Consider the following 25806-nt stretch of genomic DNA (forward strand, 5'->3'; position numbering starts at 1 on the left):
CATTTCCCAAAAGAACTTTCACCTGCTTTCTGTTGCTCAGGGTCATGGTTTTTCTTGGAGGAATGAGACTGAATATAGGAGTGAGATAAATGGAGACAAATTAAATTATTTTCTAATATAAGTCATCTTCGTCTTAGAAAGACCCACTTCAAAAGGATAATGTTATCACCTCAATCAAGTCTTACCTCAGCTTTAATAAGTGTGAACCACAGAAAATGCTACTCTAAGGACATGACAAGTCACAATGACTGATATGGTCCCACAGGAACCAGAAGCTTGCCTTTTTCTATGCAGTGGAACCTGGGTAGGAAACTATGATCACAGAGAGTGGGCCTGGTGGGACAGGTAAATGAGTAAAGCAGGATGAATGGGACTATACTCAACATCTTAAATGGGAGCAGCTAGTTGGCTCTGTAGATTGTTGCTTTTGAAGTATGCAGTCACAAACTGCCAGTCCCTTTCATTTTTAATTAATTAATTAGTTAATTAATTAAATTCCCTTTTATTTAATAAAATGTTTTTATTGATTTTAGAGAGAGAGGAAAGGAGAGGGATAGAAAGATAGAAGCATTGATGAGCAAAAAACATTGATTGACTGTGTCCTGCATGCTGTATTGGGGATTGAGCATGCAACCCAGGCATATGTCTTGACTGGGAACTGAACTGGTGACCTCTTGGTTCATGGGTTGGCACTCAACCACTGAGCCATACTGGCCAGGCCCCTTTCATTTTTTAAGAGCAGTTGAAAGTCTGGAGTTTTATGTGAATTCTCCTGATTTTTCACTTGAATTTTTAATAAACTTTATTTTTCAGTTGAAATATTCCACTTTTCACCCATTTTGCCTATCTTTTCCTCTTCTTTAATTAACATGGTCATTATGTTATTTGAAGTCCTTATCTGGTGTCTCCAATATGTGAATCATCTCCAGATCTGCCTCTATTGGCTGTCTTAGCTCTTCATTATCAGTCACCTTTCCTGCTTCTTAACATCGTTAGTAATCTTTGATTAAATCTGAATGACACTGCAGATGCTTTGAATTATATCTTTCCAGAGATTTTTTTTCCTAGTTATCAGTTAAGTTATCATTGTATCATTTTGATCCTATCAGGCCTTATTTTTATTCTGGTTTTGTTAGGGTGGTCTGTTTTAGTTTTGCAGTTACTCCTGGGGCTTGGGTTTCTATGTATCAACTAAGGACTTGGGGTGTTCACCAAGGTCTCATCATTCTATCTTGGCCCAAAGTCCAACTGCTTTATCCCTGCATGGTTTAAGCCAGCCGTGGGCAAACTACGGCCCGCAGGCCGGATCCGGCCCGTTTGAAATGAATAAAACTAAAAAGAAAAGACCGTACCCTTTTATGTAATGATGTTTACTTTGAATTTATATTAGTTCACACAAACACTCCATCCATGCTTTTGTTCCGGCCCTCCGGTCCAGTTTAAGAACCCATTGTGGCCCTCAAGTCAAAAAGTTTGCCCACCCCTGGTAAGCTCTGGAGTGTCTCCTCAGCTTTCAGCCTTCCAAAGGATGTTCTCTGCCACTTCAGGTCAGGATGTCTTAAACATCAAGGGAACTTACCTTTATAAGGTTTATTTAAACCATATAGGTCTCATCCAAAACCCAATTTTAGTCAAAGACTGGGATCTATAGTTGTGTTTATTCACAACATGCTTACGCCTTTTTCACACTATCTGAAATAGCCAGGCAGAATCCTGGGTTTCATTCTTCAAGGATCCCCCTTTTCCAACTTTGCCTGCCCCTCATATTCAGATGCCTGAGAGCCCCAAACACTGGTATGTGTCTGCTCCGCCCAGTGAGAAAGCCATTCCCAATCAGGGCTCCACCTCCTTGGGTGCAGCCAGAAAAATGACCTTGGGGGAAAACTAATGGGTGAAGGTGGGACTCAATTCAAGTACCTCAACTCCAAGGGCTGTAGTACTGTGATAATAGCTGTTTCATGCCTCCAAATAGTTGTTTTGTGCATTTTGTCCAGATTTCATAGGTATTTTTTAGCAATACCAATACCATTTACTCCATCATAGGAAGCACTGAAGGTCCAACTCTTTATTTTTAAATGGTGGCAACAAATCCTTCTTTTTAAAAAAATCACTGAGTAGTCTTTTAAACACATGAACTTACACATATGCACATCCTCACACATAATAAGAGAAACACTAATTAAAGCTACCCCAATATACCATTTTTCATCTATGAATTTAGCAGAAATTTAACTCTGACAATACACTTTTTGGAGAGACTTTGGGAAAGCAGTCAGCTTCGTATGTTGATGGTAGGTATGTCAAATTATACAATCCCGTTGGAGGGCAGCATGGCAATATTAATCTATTTCACTTCTGGGAATTTATCCTCCAGATATATTTGCACATGGGTAAAACAGCATAGGTATAATGGTGTCTCATTTTTATTTCCTTTATTTGACTACTCAGTGATATTAATTTTCTCTTCACATGATTTGCCCGTATTTCTTTTGTGTATAAATTAGGAGTTGGTTGAGGTTTTTTACATATTAGGCAAATTGATCATTCTGCAACATTGGTATTAAGTATTGTTTCCCTGTCTCGCATTTGCCATGTTTGTGGTGTTTCATACTGAACAAAAATTTGAATTTTTAATGAAATCAAATTGGTCAATATTTGCCTTTCAGGCTTACAGGTCCCTTTCTTGCTTAAGAAGGCCTCTCTCACTTGGACTATATAACTATATTCTACCAACTTCTCTCTTCATATTTTCTGGTTTTATTTTTTACATTCACATTATGACAGAGTGATTCATATTAAGCTAATTTAAATCAGATCGGAATAGCTAATATGAGTGCTTTCCTCTCACAGCTAATTTTCTAGTCGATCAAGTCAATAGTCAATAATTAAATACTTAGATCTGTGCTGTCTTCTCTCACCACCACGTTTACTAGCACCAGCGCACCAGCTCAAGGCAAGCTGCCAGCTCACTCTGAGAGAAGTGTTTTCCTAGCTACACATAATCTAGGCTAGAAAATAAAGTTAAGTGTTTCAGTATGAAAGGCTTTTCAACTAAAGCTCCTGCTGTGTTCAAAGCTTCATCTGAAAACAAGAATAAAGAAAGCCTGTTAATGCCAGCAATTGATTTAATTAAATCAAACAGACGATGCTATCAACAAGAACTACAGAACAAGATTTTGTGAAAAGAACTGAGTTGTCACCACCTCTGGGTATGGAAGATTGAGACTAGGAGCTCAAACAGAGAGAGGTATGGCATCACTTTGATGTGAGAGGAGATTTATGCACATAGTGAGTAGCCAATAATTCTTGCATTGGATGCTAAAGCTATATACTGCTTTAGATGGGATTCTGAGAGCTATCAGGGTGGGGATGGCACTAGCTGAGAAGACGAGCAACATATTTTTTAAAGTGTTTGTGTGTGTGTCCATTATATATATGAAGTTTGATAGAGACTAGCCAAAATTAGTTGGAGACCAAAACCTACAAGTCATCATTTCCCATGATCTAAAGCATTGTAAAGAGTGACTGTGGATACTACATCTAACTCTGACTCATGAGGATAATGAGTGCTGGAGATGGAATAACAACGCAGGTGAGCCTGGCACTTTTCACCACAATAATGGCAACTGATATTGATGACAATGTCAACAAAGCTGGAGTCTGAATTAGAAGTACCCATCTGTCTGGTCTGAAGAGATGTCTTGACTTACTGAACTAAGAGACAATATTTTCTTGGGAAAGTGCACTTTACAACTTATGAAAAGAAACCTCCAAATTTCATGGCAAAACATGAAAATGTATCTCATTTCTCTGAGTTTGAGAAGTTATTTTAAAAAGTAAGCTAATGCAAACCAATGTGCAGAAAATAAATGTATTAACCACATGACTGTTGTTTTAGGGCATGAAAATCAGCATATAGAACTATTACAACCACAATGCAAGATAAACTTTAAATGAAAGGAACAAAATAGAACTATAATTAGAGTTAAGTTAAACAAAGAGTACTCACTGGAAACCTAACTACAGTAACATCTGTCTTTGTGGCCTCGACCAGGAAGTCCATCCAGAAGTCCACGAGTTCCTGTATAGCCACAGGCTGTTCTGTGGTCAATTTCACAAAATGTTTATATATCAAAATTGTCTCTACAATAGACTTGAGGTACCTAAACATTAAAGATATAAAACACAAGAGGCAAATTTAGAACCACCTGTTCCCATGTATCCCAGTCTTACTCGATAAGTGTAAATATGGCATTAAAAATTATGCATTCAGATTCACCAAACATTATCCATTATTTCTTATATGTCATGGACTTTCACACATTATCTCATTTAAATCTCACAAAAATGCAATAAACCGGCTGGTTTATAGCCATTTTAAAGATGAGGAAACTGAGGCTTAGAGGGTTTAAGTAACTTGGACTGGGTGATACATCTACTTAAAACATGACTTTTAAAATAATGCCTATATCCTCTTCAAGGAAGTGGTGAACACATTTATTTTAAAATATACTTCCTTAAGAAAGCTCTTCTAAATAGACCCTTCATAAGAGATCATTATTTTACCTGAAGCAACTCAGCTTATACATTACACAAAAATCCCCAAATCTGATAAGACAGCTGGTACCTCCAAGAAAAGAGTTAGCAAAAATGAGAAGCAAGGTAATTATAATGAGACAATGGGTATGCAAGCATACTGTAAACTATAAACATGAAAGCTAACATTAAGTTAATGGAAATTTAAGGCACTGTTTCATGGTTATTACTATTGAATAAAACAATGTTTGTTTTCTTGTCCATAGAAACCAGGATACCTAAAACCAAATCTCTTTGTACCTGTGCTTCAGTCTCAACCTCCTCTACCATCAGAATGGTTACCATGAAGAAATAACAAATTTGGCTACATTTAACGCATGCATTTATTAGTTCGTGTATTTCATGTCACTTGCTGACTGCCCTCTGTAAACATACTACTGACAGTACAACTCTGTTCTCAAGTTGTGCACAGTGCTGAGGAGACAGAAGGTAAAAGGTATTATAGCACCATGTGATCAATATCAACAAAGCTAATACTAAACAGACACGACTAACAATATCTGAATGCAGAAAAATGAAAGAAGAAAATTTCATGAGATGAAATAATCACACGTGTATGCAATGATATCCATGAACTTGTATCTGGAAGCAGGGAAGGGTTAAAGGTCAGGGTCTGATTTTGAGCAGATGTGATTTATGAGTGTCCCCAGGTGGAGAAGGGCGCTGCAAGAGGGATTCCCAAGCAGTATGGCATGTTCGGTGTGAACGGACAGCAGCGTAACAAAAACCGAGGCTGGAATGATTAAGCGCAAACCTTGTTTGCCAAGCCAAGGAGATGGACTTTATCCCTTAGGCTGAGGCACCATCGGACTATATAGATTTAAGGATTCCTGTGGAGGGGGAAGGTCAGAAAGATCACAATGGAGTGATGCTGGGGAGGATTTGCTGAAAATGAGACAATCGCTTAGGAAGGTATGAGGACATAACAGGGTGGCCATCTCCTCAAATGTTTCCTCTGAGGAAAACAAGTCGGTGGCCTGGGCTCAGAGCTGCTCTAAGCCTTTCTCAGTATCATTGTTAACCTTTAAAAGTCTTTATGGATAATGGTCAATCATTACATGTGATGCATAATAAAATTAGCACTGTTTTCAAAAACAGTCCTAAATGCAGATGGAATTTTGTTTTCATCTCTCCAATCATCACATACATAATGATGAGACTTGGGTGCATGCCAAGAACAATTTGAAATTAGAAAAACACACACACACATAAAGAGAGAGAGAGAAAACACCAAAATGTGTCAGTAAACCCTAAGTAAAGAGAATGGTAATTCCAAAACTGAGATTAGATCATAAAGGAAACAAAGGGCATGTATTTGGATCAGAGGCCTGGGAGGCTGAGATGGAAACTGTAAACCTGCTGATTAGATTTGTAGGTATAAAGTTTGAGGCTTCTGCATGATTTATGTGGGTAACACTGGGTGAGTGGGTTGGTCAATGTGAGAGAAAGGCTAAGCCAGTAGCCGGCAGACATCACCTATGTCCAAAATCATCCGAACCTATATTCAACACATTTTACTTATAGATATCACGTTTTTTCCTCTATATTCTGCATTTTATTCTGTAAGCAAATAAAATAATCTAATTGTAAGTTCAACAAATATAACAATTTGGAAAGAAGTGATAGGAGCTGTTTATGAAAAGCAATTGTATAAACACATAACAGTTTATTACCATGCCGGTGTCTTCAGTTTAAAAAGCTTTTCAGATGCTTGAATGACTCTCAAGTGGTCATTGGCCAGAACACTGGCCCCCAGAAAAAATCCAACTTCCCAGTAGCTCTGGAGTTTTTCCAAGTTTCCCTTTTTACCAAGAAGGCTACTAAGCTTCACCCCTAGAAGACGGACAGGAAGTATAACATTACAAACACACAGCAAGTAGGCAGAGCTGACTTTTTATTAAAAAACAAAATGAAGCTTTCATTCTTCCTTTCAGATTAAAATAGCCTTGTTCTGTTTCGGATTTTAAAAGGGGTTTGAGTTCATTGTAAAAATGTCAGGCTAATCCTAAAGGCACACAGAAGAAAGTGAAACTTACCATTAACTTAAATATTATTGATTAAATGTTAATCAATAATATTAAATATTATAAATATTATTGATTTTAGAGAGAGAGAGAGAAACATCAATGATGAGAGAGAATCATTGATCAGTGCCTCCTGCATGCCCCCCACCGGGGATCAAGCTGACAACCCAGGCATATGCCTTGACCGGGAATTGAACCATGAATTCCTGGTTCATAGGTCGATGCTCAAACACTGAGCCACACCGGCTGGGCCCTGTCAAACATTTAAGTAGGGACTAAGAAAATGTTTAATAGTAAAGGGAGTTCAATAATAGTTTTAAATAACATTTCAGATTTATTCTTCCATGTCAGAAGTTCACTCTGTGAGGGTGATATTTAGCTTTGGCCTTGGCATAAATCTATGATTATGACACCAAGCCATTCAGCATTTGGACAAAATGTTGTTTTTATGGCAAATAGTATTTTAGCATATGGATATGTCACAATTTATTTACCCAAATGCAGCAGATGACATTTTATTACTACAAACATTCCTGTACACATAGTTTTGTGCACTTATTCAATTGTTTCTTTATAATAAAGTCCTAACCCTGGTCTTGCTTCATGCAGATGCACTGATTTTAAGTTTTGATACATTTGCCAAGTTGTCCTTAGAAATGCTGCACCCATTTATATTGTCACTGGTGGCACCTGACGATAATCTCTTGCCCACACCTTTCCCAATTACGGATACTATCCTGTCCTTTCATCATTACCGATCTGATAGAGAAAGAAAATTGCTTTCTTTTTACTATTGAGATTGATTTTCTTTTCATGTTTGTATTTCTTTTGTGTATTAGCGTTTATGTTCTTTCCACATGCTGCATGAACCCTCTTTCTACATGAAGATATTAATCTTTTAGGTATGAAGTTATGAACATGGCTTTAATTTTTATATTTAGAAGCTCCCCCCCTCAAGGAATACAGGAATAAACATCACATGCCCCCCTCCCCCCACTTAGAGACCACTTCCATAGGAACAAGTCCCAGAAGTAACTTCGTACTTAGTGCTAGGCTACAGTATTTTTAAGGGTCTTGATCCCTAGGGCCAATAGCTAAAGCACTATTACTGATGTACCTTTTTATACCTTTTTACCACTCCTTATCAGCTGGCTATTTTTCTTTAAAAAAATTCTGGCTAAATTTATACACAACAAACAGTATGTCATTCCTGTTTCAAATATCAATTCTTTGATTCAGTTGTCTGTTTCGGTAATTTAAATAGACAATGCTCTAATTAGAACTGGTTGGCTTCTAAGAACTGAAGATATTTTTAATAGTTTAGTTTCATGATAGATTTACAACTTGGAGCCACTATTAGATTCAAGGCTGCTTCAATGGAGGAATTTAGGAAACAGAGCCTTTATTGAACACTCATTAGATGCTCAGCACTGTGCAAAGCATGTTGGAAATGTAACTCTCAATTCATACAAACATACAATGAATTAGAGCTTTTCTATTTTCTTCAGTAAGGAAAAAAGAGCTCAGAGACCTTTAACAACTTGTCTAAGGTCATACAGCCTCCATAAATAGAGGAGATTAAATTCTTTCCATTTCAATTTTCCATTACGGAGAATTTCAAACATACATGAAAAGAGAAAAAAAAAATGTAACAATGAATGGCCATACTTTCAATTATTGCTAACATTTTGCTCTTGCTTCATCTTCCTGAATATTTTTGTTGCAACATTTCAAATTAAATTACAGACATCATGACATTTCACCCTTAAGTGTTGCAGCATACACCTAAAAAATTCTATTCAATTATTGCACCTAACAAAAATAATGATCCCTTAATATTATGCAGTATTATCAAGTCCTAATTCAAATTCTCTAATTGTTTCCAAAGTATCTCCTATAGCTTTTTTTTCAAACCAGAATCCAATCAAGAATCATTAATGGCATTTGTTTATTATGTTGCTAAATCTCAGTAACCACTCCATCCACACTTTTCTCCCATGACACTGAGTTTTTAAAGAGACAAGGAGGACGGTTCTGTAGAACGTCCTCACATTATGGATATGTCTGACGGTGCTTCATGGTGATGTCTGATTTATTTTTCTAGACGCTGTGATTCCTATTAACTAGATCTTAAATTCGGGCTACACATTTTTGGTGAGGCTATTTCACAGCAGATGCTGTTTGCTCCATATTCACCACATCAGGAGGCCCGTGTGGAGCCATCTACTAAGGATGCCAGTTGGATCACTGACAGCATGGTCCCTGGAGGGGATGTACAGGTATCTTTGTTGCTTTGTGACTAACAAGCAGTCTGTGAGTGAGCTTTGGTACCGTGTAAATATGGCAAATAATTCTTTTTTTTTTTTTTTACAAATAAACATTTTCATTGATCCGGGCCAGAATCATTATTTCAACATCACTATCAGTTTTATCATGCGTTCTACTCTATTACCTAGCACTTTTTTGAAGAATACATTCTTCTGAACAAAATACAGTTGGTATGTAGCATGCTTTAAGACGAGCTTTATCTCACCCACTGGATGAACTATAGAATGTCTTTAAAAGAAATGGAAAGTGCTTAATTTTTCCCCTATAATACCCAATTTTCTGAGAAGTTGGTCGCCTCTACAGATAACAAATGAGTTGATTTGTGTTTGGTGGTGAATTTTGTTTTGATTTCTTTGTCTTAATTATCTTTATAGATTCACAGATTTTAATACTCAGTGATACAAATTTTATTTTTATTACTCCTTGAAAATGAGATTCAAATAGTGATTTGTCTCAATTCTAATCACATTGTTCTTTTATTACATCATCATTACTGATGGAGACCCAAACCTATAATTCTGACTCTCTCCCATAACGTGTCATAGAGTTAAAAAAATTCCACTGAAAATGGAGCCTATAATTTCTTTTTTTTAAAAAAATATATTTTAGTTCATTTTTTTTACAGAGAGGAAGGGAGAGAGATAGAGAGTTAGAAACATCGATGACAGAGAAACATCGATCAGCTGCCTCCTGCACACCCCCTACTGGGGATGTGTCCGCAACCAAGGTACATGCCCTTGACCAGAATCGAACCTGGGACCCTTCAGTCCGCAGGCTGACGCTCTATCCACTGAGCCAAACTGGTTAGGGCAGGAGCCTATATTTTCTATGTTAGTTTGCACTGGAACAATAAATATTAACCAGGGTGTTTTTCGAAACAGGTAAAATAAACTAAAAACTGATTTAAGTCCCGATATCAGGATTCTGCACCATAGTTGGAAACACTAAACAAGGAAATATAATAAAAAATTTTTTCAGGAAGTCAGATGAGATAGAAAGCAAAAGTCTATCTACCAATGATTCTTTTTCTTTGTATAAAGTTGGATTCCCATGTAAAATATCAAGCTGTAATTACCAACTTTCCGGAGCTCAAAGGAAGATTCAAACTGTTGCCCAGCTGCCAGAAGAAGAACTGCATAATTAATTCCTGACTGTAGTGTAGGCTCACTTTCAAATGCCTTTTTGAACCTATAAAAAAACAACAACAAATGTACAAGTTTACTTTCTCAGTCATGAAACTCTTGGTGTGCAATAGCTTCTGTTTGCATAACTCCAACGCCTGAGTAAGTAAAAATATTCTACTGGCCTTCACCCAGAATCAAGTGTGCTATTAGGATTTAATGCTTAAGTGACTGCATATTCTCACCCTCTGCTCCATTGTATTCCACCAGTTAACCTACCCTCAGCATAGCAGCCCAGTCTTTGGAAAATGTCCTCTCTTCAATAGTTTACCAGAAATGTGAGATAGTTTGTATGTGCGCATGTATATGCAGTGGAAATTTTAAAATGAGAACTGTGCACAAATTTTTTTAAGTGGTTTTATAAAAAGCCTTGAAAATACACAGAGCAATGAGGAGGATCATCTGGGTAACATACTAAAACAATCAGTTCCATAAGGGTGGTATAGAAATGAAATAAAGAACGTTAATTACACTAAGAAATTAAGAAAAACAGAGATTGTGCCTGTGCATACTAATTTTAGCTCAAAGTGAATAAGAAGCCTTTTCTGAATATGCATGACACTAAATATCAACCTTTGAAAACACTTCAGCATTGTAAAAGACTTCAGTGCTTGCATAGCCACTGTATTTTCAAGGTAACACTTCCATTCTAGGGTGTTTTTTTTTCACATACATCATTCAACAGGCAACAATATTCAATATCATTTCATTTGGGTGCATGGAGAAGAAGAAAAGTAAAATAAATGCCCTAGTGACTAATAGAAACTACTTAAGACAAACATAAAATGAAATCTTTATTTTAAAAGAGTCAGAAGGAGGACAATATAAGGATTAAATACCTCATGAATGACTATTTGATGACACAAGAAAAGGTTATGTAGAAAAAATACCTTATAGTTTCAAGATAAAAGTGTTCATATATATATTAGCTTCAAACAGAATGGAAAGAAGGACATAATACAGAGCAGAAATCAATGAAATAGAAAACAGATGTGCACCAAAGGTTATCAGCATGGGCAAAAGTTAGTTCTACAAGAAAATTAGTAAAATTAATAAACTCATAGGCAGCAGACTGAGAGAGAGGAGTGAGAGGAGAGGAAAAGAGAGAAAATACAAATTGAAGGTCCTACTGGCATTTAAAAAGAAGTAAAAGGATATTCAAAACAACTTTATGACAATAAATGTGGCAATTTAAGTGAAATAAAAAAAATTCTTGACAATCACATATTAGCATAACACACGGGGAAAAATGAACACTCTAAATAGTTCTTATTTATTACAGAATTTATAACAACCTGAGATTTTTGTTATCTATCTTCTCCAATAGAATGTAAGCCCCATGAGAGCAAGGAACTTGTCAGTAATATTGAGCATTGAATCTCTAGTAACTGAATCATCAGACTGCCTGACACATTGTAGGTGATTACAAAATACTTGCTGAATGAAGGGAAGATGCATCTACTTCTCACCAAGAACTGGGCTGAGACAAGTGATAAACACAGCAGTATGTAGAAGATAAAAGTAATCTATTCACTTCTTTCAGTAGTCTAAATCCTGACCTTGATAAAAACCATATGATCAAAAAGCTACAGACTGAATTAAATGAGTGAATTGCATATCACCTTCAGTGCATTACATTTTAACATTTTTGGAATTCACCACTTTATAAAATATTGACAGTGTATTTCCTTGTGCCTACGTAGGGCCCTTTCATTTATTGCCAGGGAGAGTTCTGTTTCCTTTGAAGAATTGGTATATGATCTTTTTTTCATACAACTACTAAAAAGCTTGAAGCTCAATTATACCAAGCATGCTGATCCTTATTATTGGCATATTTGTATTCTCTGGTTCCTTGGTGCTGATTTTCCATATATATTTTATCATTCCATTACTTTTTTTAAAGATTCAAACTTGATAAAAAAAATACATATAGCTGTTAAAATACTGAAACCATCCATTGTGGCTGAAGATGATGCATTTTTGGGTAAGTGTGCCACAGTATTATATGACAGCAAACCCCGTGGCTTGAAATGCTATTCACGCCATGTTCCTACATTATTGGTTTCGCTCCACTCCACACTGGTTTCCCTCTGGGATCTAGCTTGAAGGAGCAGCTTTCTCTGGGAATTAGCCAAGGAAAAGTATACATAGCACAACCACAACAGGGCTCTTAAACTTCTGCTGATAATCAATCAAGACACACACCAAACCTGGTGCCAGGGGGTGGCAATATATACTCTTCCTACAAAGGGGAACAGTGTCTCTCTAACAAAAAATATAATATAGCACAGATAACATTCGAAAAGCTGGGATTAACACCAAATGGTAAAAAGAAACAATTTTAGCTGGCTCAGATTACTAAGCACTTCCGAGGTATAAGGCATTATACTTGACCCATCAGGCTTAATATTTCTAAATCTGACAACTCTTTAAGATAAGGAGGATTTTCTCAGGTTTACTGATCAGGAAACTGAAGCATGGAAATATTAAGCCATGTAATTTATAAGTGGTCAGGCAGGAACTTTACCTAGTTCTGCTGGATTCCAAGGCCTGAGCCCTCTTCTCTGTATCACTTTGCTTACCCATTGGTATGTGTTAAAAAATTTTTTTTGGCCCTGACCAGTTTGGCTCAGTGGCTAGAGCATTGGCCTGTGGACTGAAGAGTCCCAGGTTCGATTCCAGTCAAGGGCATGTACCTTGGTTGCGGGCACATCCCCAGTAGCGGGTGTGCAGGAGGCAGCTGATGGATGTTTCTCTCTCATGGATGTTTCTAACTCTCTATCCCTCTCCCTTCCTCTCTGTAAAAAATCAATAAAATATATTTAAAACAATTTTTTGAAGTCCTTTTTCATTACTTTTTTCTTTTTTTTAGTAAAAGGGAGTTGGGTGAAAAAGGAAAGATAATAAAAAATAAAAGTAGAGAACTGTTTTCATATTAAGGATAAAGTTTGTACTCTACAACAGAAATAGATATCAATGAATTCTTGCAAAGAATGGTGTTTGTCACAAAATATATTCGATCGATCTTATTAGACTGAAGACTAGCATTTGCAAAAGAATGATATGGCAAGACTGCTGAATGTGCCCATAAAAATGCACCAAATAAGAAATTTTATGTCGTCGAAAATGTCAAGGTTTTTAACTAGCAAGAGGATAAATGAACATGAACAACATGTTAGTTAGTCCTACATAAAGAAATCTCTAAAAATGGTTAATATTTTAGACCTATCTATAAAGATAAATAAAATGCTTATATGTGAGTGAAGCTAAATGAAAGAAGACTTCATGAAGAAAGCAAATCTTAAGGATGGAACCAGACATTCACATCTTAAGAGAAGTCCAGTGGCTTTGAGTAACTGCACACATGCATTTCCACCACTGTTGATTTTTTCTATTTTGGTACTAAATACTTGTAGAAAGAAGATAAGTAATCTGTATTCTTCAACTCATTATTAGATTAAAAAGATGAAAACTTCTCGTTAAGCTTTCAAAGCAATAGATTGTGTTCAAGGGTTGCTGCATTAGCACTGCATCTGCCAGCGGATTGCAAGCTAGCTCTAAGTACTTGATTATGGAGTGATGTCTTTAGAAGAAAGCCTTAGTTCACTTCTGGCATCTGCACTGAGACGTTCAACAAAGTCAAGAATAAAGGAAATATTCCTGAGCTGGTTATTTCTACCTAAAGAACATGTACTTGCTATCAAAGAAGAAACTAAGCTCAAGTCAAGTTCTTTCTATTTAGCTGTCATTTCCCCTCTCTGTGATATAACAGCTGTGATTCTTTCTGAGAGACATACAAGTAATTAAACTGAATTTCATGGTGCTTTACATCTCTAGGGATATTTCTGAAATTATCATTTTCATAACCCAGAGGTAAAGCAGTACAGCATTAGAGAAAAGCTATTGCCAGATTACTTTGTTCATTCATCTGAAAATGGTAGGGCCCTCTATTTAATTCAAACTATGTATTTGTATATATTCCTTACAATAGAAAAGTCAGAAAGAAAATAAATAGCCCCAAATTGTTTTTAACTATGTTTTTCCAGTCCTTTTATTATGTGGATACTTCCCTCCCCCAAAAAAGAGAATCATGCTCTTTATAATCTTTTAAACTTTGATATATTAAAGATTTTTAAAACCACAATTTCCTTCTGGGTATATATCCAAAAGAATTGAAAGCAGACAACTCAAACAGATATTTTTGCATCAATGTTCAATAGCAGCATTATTCACAATAGCCAAAATGTGGAAACAACCCAAATGTCCATCGATCGATGAATAGATAAACAAAATGTGGTGTATACATACAATTATTCAGCTTTAAAAAGAAAAAATTTGACACATGCTACAGCATGGATGAACTCAAGAGAACATCATGATAAGTAAAATAAGCCAGTCACATACCCAAAAGACAAATACCGTAAGATTCCACTTATATTACTAGGGTAGTCAAATTCATAAAGACAGAAAATAGGATGGTGGTTGCCAGGGGTTGGGGTAAGGGGAGAAAGAATAGGAAATTGTTAAACAGGTATAGAGTTTGAGTTATGCAAGAGGAGGAAAGTTTTATATGGAAAGTGATTATGGTAGCACAGCAATGCAAATGTACTTAATGTCACTGAATTAATTGCATGATTAAAAATGGCTAAAATGTAAGTTTTATGCCATGTGTACAGGGTAAAGGTGAAAGCAGGTTTACAGTTGTTCACATGGAAAGTAATACAATAATCTCTCTCTATATAACCCTAATATGCAAATAGCCCAAATGGCAGAACAACTGAACAATCGGCCGTTATGACATGCACTGACCACCAGGGGGCACGTGTGGAACATGACGGGCATTGGCCACAGTGGGATGGTGGAGCAGGTGAGTGGAGGCACCAGATCAAGGCGGGGTGCCAGTCACTGTCATCAGGGTGAGCCTCTGGTGGTTACTGAAAATTCTTTGCTCCTGTGCCCCACAGTCCCGCCAAGCGCTCACACCCGCTGCTGGCACCCAGCATTGGTCCCAATCGCCCCTGAGGGCTTCTCCACCTCCCCACTCACACCTGCTTCTGGCACCAGCCTCACTTGCACCCGCTGCCAGCGCTGGAACCACCCACTCGCACCCGCTGCTGGCACCCAGCGTTGGTCCCAATCGCCCCTGAGGGCTTCTCCACCTCCCCCTGCTCCTGAGGGGCAATCGGGGCAGCAGCTGCTGCTTGCACTTGCTGCTGGCACTGGCCCCAATCGCTCTGTGCCATCAGTGGGTGCGAGTGTGGCCAGTGCCATCAGCGTGTGGGTGCCGGCGGGAGCGGGGCTGCAGGTAGACGGGGGGTGGGGAGCTGCAGTGGGAGGGGCCTGGTGGGGGCATGAGGATGGACTGAGACCCGCCCCTGTGCCCACCACAGCCTCGTGGCCCACAGTTCCTTTTAAGGTGCACAAGTTCATGCACTGGGTCCCTAGTTACTAAGTAATAATACAAGAATAAACTGTTTCATATTCTCACAACTAAAACCTACTTTTGTCTCACCCTGTACTTTTATCACCAAACCCCTCCAAATCTGAATGAATGTCATTCCATCACATGGGGATGTTATCCTTCATTTGGACATTTAGGTTTCTTCTAATTTTTTGTTATCATAAAATTCACTGTAGTGAACACTGTTGTATACCTATCTTTGTTTCTGTATGTGCTATTTCTTTAGGATGGCTTCCAAAGGATATTAAGTGGACTAAAGAACCTGAATTATTTCAAAGCGCTTGATGCACAATGCCAAATTGCTTTAGAGAAAGGTTTTACCAATTAATATTCCCAAGAGAAGTATAGGAGAGCCACTTTTCCATTGCACCCATGCCAAAATAAAGTATTCTCATCTCTTTTCATCTTTGCCAACTGATCACAATAAGAAAGCATAGCTCAGGGTTTTAACGTACACTTGATTGCTCCTGAGAATGAATAGTTTTTGTATGTTTATGATCAATCTAAACTTATCCTTGCAATAACTGCCAATTTTCTCAGCTTAAAATGCAAAACCCACGTTTTAAGAAGATTGGGGAGATGGATGGAGACACTTCTGGGAATGCTCTGAAGAGGAGATAGAGGTGGGGCCAGGGGCTTAAACTTAATCAAAGCTTTAAGGATATGAAGAACAGTAAAGATGTAGGGAGTTTTGTTGTTTGTTTAACAACAAAACTATGGGGCAATCTAAACACTCAATAAAAAGGAATAGTCATATTATCAATTATGGTTAACTGTTCAATAAAATGGACTCACTAAGCAGAATCTCCAGGGATAATGAACATAGTATTGTGAAAAGCTCCCAACTGATATGATGTTCAGCCAGGTTTCCATATTCTCCTTTTTCAGCATAATCCTGGAAAACTTCTAATTCTCTCAGTCATCCCTCTGACAACTATGTTACATAAATCAAGCTTTAGCTGCTCTCTCTAGGTGTTCAATACTTGTTAGCCACAATTAGGAAACCTCCACAATGACATATTAAATATTATCATTCCTGCATTTCAACTTGATCATGCTGTAACAGAGCTTCATCCAATCTATTATCCGCTGAATGCAGTATTAAATCAAGGTCAAGGTATCAATGTAGCAGGGTCCTTGTTTACAAAGCAACCATGGGCGTACGGTGTGTTTTACCCAAGTCTCCAGGTCATCCTAGAATTGCTGGCCCTTTAGGAGCCATCTACGCCTGCACACCAATGAGCTGGGAGTCATGCTGAGTCACTAAGGACTCTTCAGGCTTTGTGTTCTAAAAATAAAAATCCAAAAATGGGAAACTCACCTCATAGACACAATAAAAAACTAAACAAAAAATGATGTCAATGGAAAAAGGATGAGATAAAACTCTGGGGGGTATAGAGGGTAGTGGAAATAGAGATAACACAGAGGAAGATATCTTAAAGCCAATAAAAAGAATAAAGGACTAATCTGGCAAATGGAAATTAGACATAGATCTTTATTTGTAGGTTGATTGGTTTGTTATATAACTCTTCCAAAGTAAAGCCACCCCCATGAATAATATAAAAACTGAAGTGTTATTGGCACACACTACTGTTTGAACAGCACTGTCACTGACGTAAAAGAAAATTAGTTGATAAGGCAAAGCTGTCTCAAGTTACTATGGAAAAATGAACACATTAATGCTAAAAAACCAAAAAACCTTAATGCTTTTAATTTCCTGCCTATAGATCTATTTTTGGCATTACAACAGGAGAGACATGGTTATGCTAATACAGTACGGACACCTATTTTGCTTTCAAACTTCTGAAAATGACTTAAGAATGAGAATATCACCCCCTTAAGAATGAGAATATCATCATCTCTAAAACCAAATATGAGTCCAATCTCTGCCTATCCCTCATGACCCATGACAGCCCTGGCATATGAAATTCAAACAAAGCCTATATAAAAAGTATACAGAGACTCCATAACTTTTCCATCAGCTACAATGTTTTTCTTTCTCCAGAGAGAGAAAGAAAACTCTTAGGAATGTTTTAGGAAAAGGGAATTTTAATCTCATTAATGTCCATTTTGAACAGGGATAAATATAACAATATATAAAGAAATGCAAAACATTTTCACATATTATATACTAAGGATATAACACCAAGTGCCTACTATTCTAGGACTTTACCTACCATATATTGCTTTATTTAATCCTCACAGCAGACCATTCATTCCTCCTAAAGTGATCATCTAAACCAGTTGTAATAATCTTGCCCATGATCTGTGTAGTATTGGGCTGATGATGAAATACTAGAAGCATAAAGAAATGTAAAGACAGTCTGGTGTAGGGTTCCTTTCTCCTATGTCTTAATTTTATTTTTCAATTACAATTTATATTCAATATTATCTTATATTAGTTTTAGGTGTACAGTACAGTGGTTAGACAATAATATACTTTACAAAGTGCTCCCCCTGATATTTCCAGTATGGCGTAGGTTTTTATGAACGTGTTTCCTCAGCCCTAAGACAAAAATACAGAAAAGGGTGTCTTCCTTGCATCTCCAGACCTTGCTGTAGCTAAATTGGATTTATGCCTGAAATGGCTATAGGCCTCTTCAGCACTAATGATGGAAAAGACCTGGCCTAGCTTTTTACGCTGCTGACTCAACCCACGCCAGACCACGCCCTATTTCTGAACTTCACGTTTTGAAAGATCTATTTCTTTCTTATTTAAATTCATTTGAGTAAGTATTCTGCTACTTATAGGATGCTAAGTACATTCTAACTCATCTAGGTAAGTATTATTCTTATTTTTTAAATTTAAGAAAAAACAGAGAATTTCTGCCCTGGCAGTGTGGCTCAGTTGGTTGAGCACTGTCCCATGCACCAAAAAGGTCACCAATTCGGTTCCCGGTCAAGGCACATGCCCAGGTTTCGGGCTCGATTCAATGTTCCTCTCTCACATAGATGTTTCTCTCTCTCTCCCTCTCCCTTCCACTCAATCAAAAATCAATAAAATATATATATTTGTTGTTATTGTTTAATCAGAATTTCCTAAAGGTTAAATAATTTGCTTTAGTTTATACTGAATGAATTTTTATCTCCTGTCAGTTTCCCAAAAGTTCATGCCTCTTCAATAAAATGGTATAGGCATTCCTGGAAATACCTGTTTCTGAAATGTAATAAAAACAACACTGGATCTGAAAAAACACACACCTAGATTTTAAATTTAAAAAATATAAGTTTTTTTTTATTGATTTCAGAGAGGAAGGGAGAGATAGAAATATCAATGATAAGAGAGAATCACTGATCAGTTGCCTCCTGCACACCCCCTACTGGGGGTCGAGCCCAAAACTCAGGTATGTGCCCTGACTAGGAATGGAACGACATTAAATCACTGAGTCACATAGGCTGGGCTAGATTTGAAATTTTATTAGTTACAGGACATCAAGAAATTCACTTAAGTTCTTTGCGTTTCAATTGCCTCAGATGTAAAATGGGAAGAAAAATGTCTGCTTTGCCTAAGCCTTCAATATAACAGAATGGTCTGAGTGAGTCCCACTGCATGGAAACTCAGCATAACTATTTCATAGTTATTTCGTTTTTAGATTAGGTTAAAAAATTGTGAACATAATCTTGGCAATGAACTCTCCATGACCCTCCAAATCATGGTCCATAATATTTCCTTTGGTCATTCCGGTTAAATCTGCCACTTCAGAAACTCCGTGGCCTTTTTTTAGGGTGTAAATCTAGGCTCTTGGGTCACAATATTTCATACTTCGAAAGTTGAATATCCTCCCAGGTTCACTCTCTTCTCTTGCTCTTTATTCCATACCAGCCCACAATATTCTCTAGTAAGACTTATGACAGGCACCACTGCTGCTTTCTTTAGCTTATATATTTAACTGTATAGTGAACAGCTATGATAAAAAGCTACAATCTTTTAGTAACTGAAAGCTAACCTCGGTTTATCCAGAGATCAAAAAGGCATTTTTCAGAACTTAACTTATTTTAGACACCCACAAGAGAGCTTCAGTGAACAAAATTAACTAAGGAAGTGACAATGAAAAACATCAAATGTTAGAGCACTATTTTTTTATACTTATATCAGCAGGATGTGTTCATTCAAACCATTCACCTCCATCCAGGCAAACTTCAGAAAATGTAAACCATAAACTTTTTTCGTATTTTCTATTTTTGCACAACTCACCATCTCTTCTAGATAAGACTCAACAATGAAAGTTTGTTCTAACATATTACAAGTCTGCAAACTTTAAATATCTAAGCTATAAACATTTTTCTTAATTTTCTATTTTTGCATTCTGAGCCCCAGACCTGCATTAGAGGGTCACCTAGAAGTAAAGGGTGCCTTGGCACAGTACTTGTACCAAACACAATGCTCAGCGTGTAAGACGTTCTCCCTCCAATGTAGGAGGGACATTGAACTCTGTAATGATGTTAGAAAGGGGAACTGCCAGAAGGACTCTATGAGTCATTGAAATCACAACTGCTTGGGACTGTTTTTCTACTACGTTGAAGATCTTATCTTTAAACTTTCTGTGATCAGTAGACTGCTGTCTGTTCAAGCCAACAGAAAATGAGTCAGGCCATGGAGAGTGTCAGTGGGAAGAGTCCGCCATGACATCCCACTCCTTATCCCAGCATCAGGATTTGACAAGTGGAAACCCAGAGGCTCAAAAAAGGTCAGTTGAAACATCCCTTCGGAACCCATGACTCAGGAAATGTGGTATCTAGGGTAAATATGGCCCGGAAGCCTAATAACCTCAATGATACCCTTTGTGTCAGCACCCTGACAAGGTGCTTTTACTTCTCAGCCCTAAAAGAAATGGAGCTTGGGGACAAGGCCAACACACCAAAACGCATGAGTGGGTTTGCAGTACTGCAGGAGTTGGATCAAAACACTAAGAAACACCGAAGTAGCTGTACAGTGAGAGGGCGTGGAAAAAAACACCCATGCTAAAACGGAGGGAACCCTTCTTAGCAACCATTAGGGCAAAAGCATATAATGACAATAGTGGCAGGTTATAGATAAGTAATCTACAGTAAAAGTGACATTCTTATGTTACTTAATAAATCAGTGAGTGACACACACAAGGTCAATAAAGAGCAACTCCTAAGGACCCTCCCATTAAAAGGCTTTGAGTTCTAACAGTCTTCCCTGTTCTTCCTAGAAAATTAGTGGATACCTTAAAATGAAATAGAAATCTGACATCTTCAATTTGACCTGAAAACCTTGAACACAGAGCTCCTTTGAGAGACCGTTAATGTTCCTAAGCTGAATGGGAACCATAAAAAAGGAGCCAGAATCTGGAAGTATCGAAAGCTAAAACAAAAGTACAACCAGAAAAAATTGTTCCTTACCTAAACTTTATGTGACCTTGAAAGCTCTCTGTAGTATAAATTGTTTGGTTTTCAAATGGGGAAACACTTCTATTTTATTCCTGTGCACTATGCTCACTAACTTCATAAGAGATGTTTTCCATTTAAATTCACTGACCATGAAGATCAGGCCTTTAAAGATTACCTCTGCATTTCATTATCACTACCATATCAAAGCATTTATATTGGCACAATACTTCAAATATAAGGTTCTAATCCTCCTACAATTAAGAATTTTCTTTAATTGTAAATCTTCCGGCAATGGACTGCATAGTAACATTCCTCTTTTGTAAGAAGAAAATTTGTTAAGAGAAAATGTAAAACTCTCTGGGTTGTAGTAAAAATTTATTATATGAATGTAAATGTCCAAACCAAAGCTTTCCACAAGGATCTAAGAAAATCCTGTCCCTAAATTGTCCTCCCTGATTATAATCCATTATCCTAATTTCAACTCCCCATTAAACTGCTGAAATGATAAAAGACTTTAAAAGTTAAGATTTCTGTTTCATAACTTTAAAAATTTTATGGCTATAATGGAGGAACTCCTGAAGTATGTCAACCTCCTTTAATATACTCTTTAATCAGGGGATATTTTAGGAATCCTTTAGGAATATTAAGAAGTACAAAAGAATAATATAAGAAACACCCTCACATACCCATCAGTCAGCCTAAAAAGTAAAATGTCTTAAATATTCTTGCAGCTGCATATAAATCACTCCATGATCCTTTTCTACTCCGTCCCCACTGGTAACTAATATACTGAACTGGGAATTTAGGATGTGAATTCATGCATATACACTTTTCTTAGATGTGTATGATTGTTTTCAAAGTTTCTATAAATGATATTGTACTCTATGTATCCTTCTATTTGCTTATTTTGCTCAACATATTATATATATGTATATATATATATATACATATATATATTATGTTGAGCAAAATAAGCAAATAGAAGGATACATAGAGTACAATATCATTTATAGAAACTTTGAAAACAATCATACACATCTAAGAAAAGTGTATATGCATGAATTCACATCCTAAATTCCCAGTTCAGTATATTAGTTACCAGGGGGGACAAAGTAGAAAAGGATCATGGAGTGATTTACATGCAGCTGCAAGAATATTTAAGACATTTTACTTTTTAGGCTGACTGATGGGTATGTGAGGGTGTTTCTTATATTATTCTTTTGTACTTCTTAATATTCCTAAAGCATTCCTAAAATATCCCCTGATTAAAGAGTATATTAAAGGAGGTTGACATACTTCAGGAGTTCCTCCATTATAGCCATAAAATTTTTAAAGTTATGAAACAGAAATCTTAACTTTTAAAGTCTTTTATCATTTCAGCAGTTTAATGGGGAGTTGAAATTAGGATAATGGATTATAATCAGGGAGGACAATTTAGGGACAGGATTTTCTTAGATCCTTGTGGAAAGCTTTGGTTTGGACATTTACATTCATATAATAAATTTTTACTACAACCCAGAGAGTTTTACATTTTCTCTTAACAAATTTTCTTCTTACAAAAGAGGAATGTTACTATGCAGTCCATTGCCGGAAGATTTACAATTTAAGAAAATTCTTAATTGTAGAAGGATTAGAACCTTATATTTGAAGTATTGTGCCAATATAAATGCTTTGATATGGTAGTGATAATGAAATGCAGAGGTAATCTTTAAAGGCCTGATCTTCATGGTCAGTGAATTCAGGATTCCCTCCTCCAGCTGGTTGCAGGCACCCAGGACCCGGGCTTCCCTCCCTCTGGCTGGCTGCAGGCACCCAGGACCCAGGCCAGCTTCACCCGGGCCAGCTGCAGGCACCCAGGACTGCAGAGCAGACAGTTTGTCCCTCTCCCAGGCTGCAGCCGTAGGCGCTAGTGCCCAGGACCGCGGGGTGGGTGACTTGTCCCTCTCCCAGGCCACAGGTGCAGGTGCAGCAGCTGGCGCCCGGGACTGTAGGGAGGCCGCAGCCTGGCTGGTCCCCATTCCTCTCTCCCCAGTGTTGAGTGTCTGAGCCTCGACGTTGTGATGGCTTGAGGGTGTGACAACCATTTGCATATTAGCTCTTTATTATATAGGATAAACAGTATAAAATGGTATATCATTGTTTTAGATTGCAGGTAAAGCATATTTTTTATATGTTTTAAAAATGTTTATTGGCCATTTGTGATTCTGCTTTTGTGTATGGCCTGTTCATAGCCTATGCCCATTTATAACTTTTTTTATTAAATATTTTAGAAGTTATTTATATAGATTCTATATTGGTAACATGCATTGCTCCCTATCTGAGGTTTATTTTTTCACTTTGTTGATATTTCTATTTTTATTCATATATTTACCATTTCCAGTGCTCTACCTATATATCCAACTTGCCATCTGGTATCACTTCCCTTCAATCTAAAGACTTTCCTTTAAACATTTCTTGTAGTAAAGGTCTGCTGGCAACAAATTATCTCAGTGGTTGCTTTTTAATTTAGAAAAGTCTTTATTTCACCTCATTTTTGAAAGCATTATCGCTGGATATAGAATTCTTGGTTGACTGTTTTTTTTCTTTAAGCACTTTAAAGATGCTATTCCATTGTCTTTTGGTTTCCTTCTGATGAGTAGTCAGGAGGCACTCTTTCCCCTGTATACAATGTATCTTTTTACCTAAGTTGTATTTATGATATTTTCTTTGATTTTCTCAGCAATTCTACTATGATGTGATGAAGGATGCTTTTCCTTGAATTTATCCTGCTTGGATTTTGCCCAGTTTCCTAGATCTGTAGGCTGTTTTGTTTGTTTTGTCAGATTTGGATAATATTTGGCCATTAATTTTTGAAAAAAATTTTCTGCTATATCACTTCTCTTCTCTCTTCAGACTCCAATCAACAGTATGTTACACTGCTCAATGCTATTCCACAGAGCACTGATATTTAATTTCCTTCTCAATTATTTTCTTTCCTCTGCTTGAATCTGAATGCTTTCCAATAATTCATTTTCAAATTTATTTATCCTCTTATATTGTGTCCTACCTGCTATTGATCCCATCTGATGAAATTTTGACTTTAGTTCTAAAATTTTCCTTTGGTTCTTTTCTAGTTTACATATATCTCTGATAATTCTTCATATTTTCACCCACAATATCCATCTTTTCCAGTAGTCTTTACTATTACATCTATATAGTAAGTTTTGTTATCTGACAGAGTAAGTCCCTCCATGTTGTTCTCCAAAATTGCTTTGCCTATTTTTGGTCTTTTATTTTTCAAATAAATTTTAGAATAAATTTGTCAAATTACATAAAAAGCCTGCTGAGGATAATTACATCTTTAAAGTATCAAGTCTTCTCATCCACAAACATGGTATATTTTCCCATTCATTCAGCTCTTCTTTCATGTCTTTAATAAACCTTTATAAATTTTCCACAAAATTATATTTCTGTCATATTATATATAAAATATCTTTTTAAAATTATATTAAAAATATCTTTTCATCTAATGTACCCCAATTTACTCTGCCATATTAAATGAATTTCATCAAACTTGTTTACTAAAGCTATAAATTCTAAGGTTCATTTCATAACACATAATCTAAATGATAATAATAGTAATTTAACTCTTCAATTTGCAAACATTTTTTTATGTCATACATTTGTCAAGCATCTTATCCTCTGTACTCACCAAAAAGCTCCATTGTCTCTACTTTCAGTGTCCATGAAATTAGAGTCCAAAAATATGTCTTTGTAGATTCGACCAACTAGGCAATACATATCTGAAGCTACTTGCCCTTCACTTTGCACCAGGGGAATCATAATATCAAGAGCTTTTGCTCTATCTCCAGGGAGATTTCTCCTAAGGTAGGGGGAGAAAAACATCCTTGTTTCAATACAGATTAGGTCAATTATCTTTTTAAAAATATATTTTTATTGATTCCAGAGAGGAAGGGAGAGGGAGAGATAGAAACATTGATGATGAAAGAGAATCATTGATTGACTGCCTCTTGCACGCCTCACACTGGGGATTGAGCCCACAACCCAGGCATGTGCCCTTGACCAGAATCGAACCTGGGACCCTTCAGTCCGCAGGCCAACACTCTACCCACTGAGTCAAACCAGGTAGGGCAATTATCTTTTTAAAATTCTAATATATTGATTCACACTAGGCAGAATAAAAACAATTAGACTTTGAGAGTCCTCTGTAAGCCTCTGTCCCAACCCTTTCTGTTTTTTAATCCTACTGCTTGTCTCCTGGGTCTAACAAGGATCTCTCTTGAATTGCTTTTCTGATAACGGTGATGGTTTGTTCTTACCTATCCATAGTCCTTCCAATTTCCCTGCAGTCTATATGCAGGTTCAAGCTGGTGAAGTGAGATTAGGAATGCAGTTTGTGGCCCCAAATGGAGCAGAATCAACTAATCCAAACAGGGACAAAACCCTGACTTTAGGTTTTAATGGCTTTTGCTCCAAAACACTGAGCAAAGTAATTCACAGACAATACCAACAAGTCAACTTTAACCCAAGGATTGCCTGATTTCTATGTGTGACCAATCAATTATTTAAAAAGCTGCTTTGTGTAGCTCATTCTAAAACAGCAAGTATGTATGTTGTGTGCCATGATGGGGACAGAAGGGAGAGAGGCAGGACTAGAAGCAGCAGTATTAGTCCTAGACCTAGAAGATTCATGGACACATGATCTATGATTATAATTAGGTGTGTTCAGAGCAGTCCTAGTGAAAATATTATCTGGTTCAGAATATGTTCACCTAGACATAACTACCCTTAAACCTATTTTAGTCAATTTTTTAAAAAAAATATATTTTTATTGATTTCAGAGAGGAAGGGAGAGGAAGAG

At 36.9% G+C, this 25806-nt stretch overlaps 1 protein-coding gene across 1 annotated transcript in view; it reads right to left on the minus strand.

Moving 5' to 3' along the window:
• The window catches only part of MAP3K5 (mitogen-activated protein kinase kinase kinase 5), a 170038-nt gene that overhangs the window by 69102 nt on the left and 75130 nt on the right, over positions 1 to 25806 (minus strand). The window contains exons 8-11 of the mRNA XM_005859126.2: positions 24637 to 24807; positions 10024 to 10136; positions 6270 to 6429; positions 4010 to 4163 (exon numbers count right to left, since the gene is read on the minus strand). Of these exons, the coding sequence (XP_005859188.1) occupies positions 4010 to 4163; positions 6270 to 6429; positions 10024 to 10136; positions 24637 to 24807 (598 nt within the window). The remainder of the gene's footprint in view (positions 1 to 4009; positions 4164 to 6269; positions 6430 to 10023; positions 10137 to 24636; positions 24808 to 25806) is intronic.

This window comes from Myotis brandtii, unplaced genomic scaffold, assembly GCF_000412655.1.
Source record: "Myotis brandtii unplaced genomic scaffold, ASM41265v1 scaffold123, whole genome shotgun sequence".
In the NCBI taxonomy this organism is placed as follows: Eukaryota; Metazoa; Chordata; class Mammalia; order Chiroptera; family Vespertilionidae; genus Myotis; species Myotis brandtii.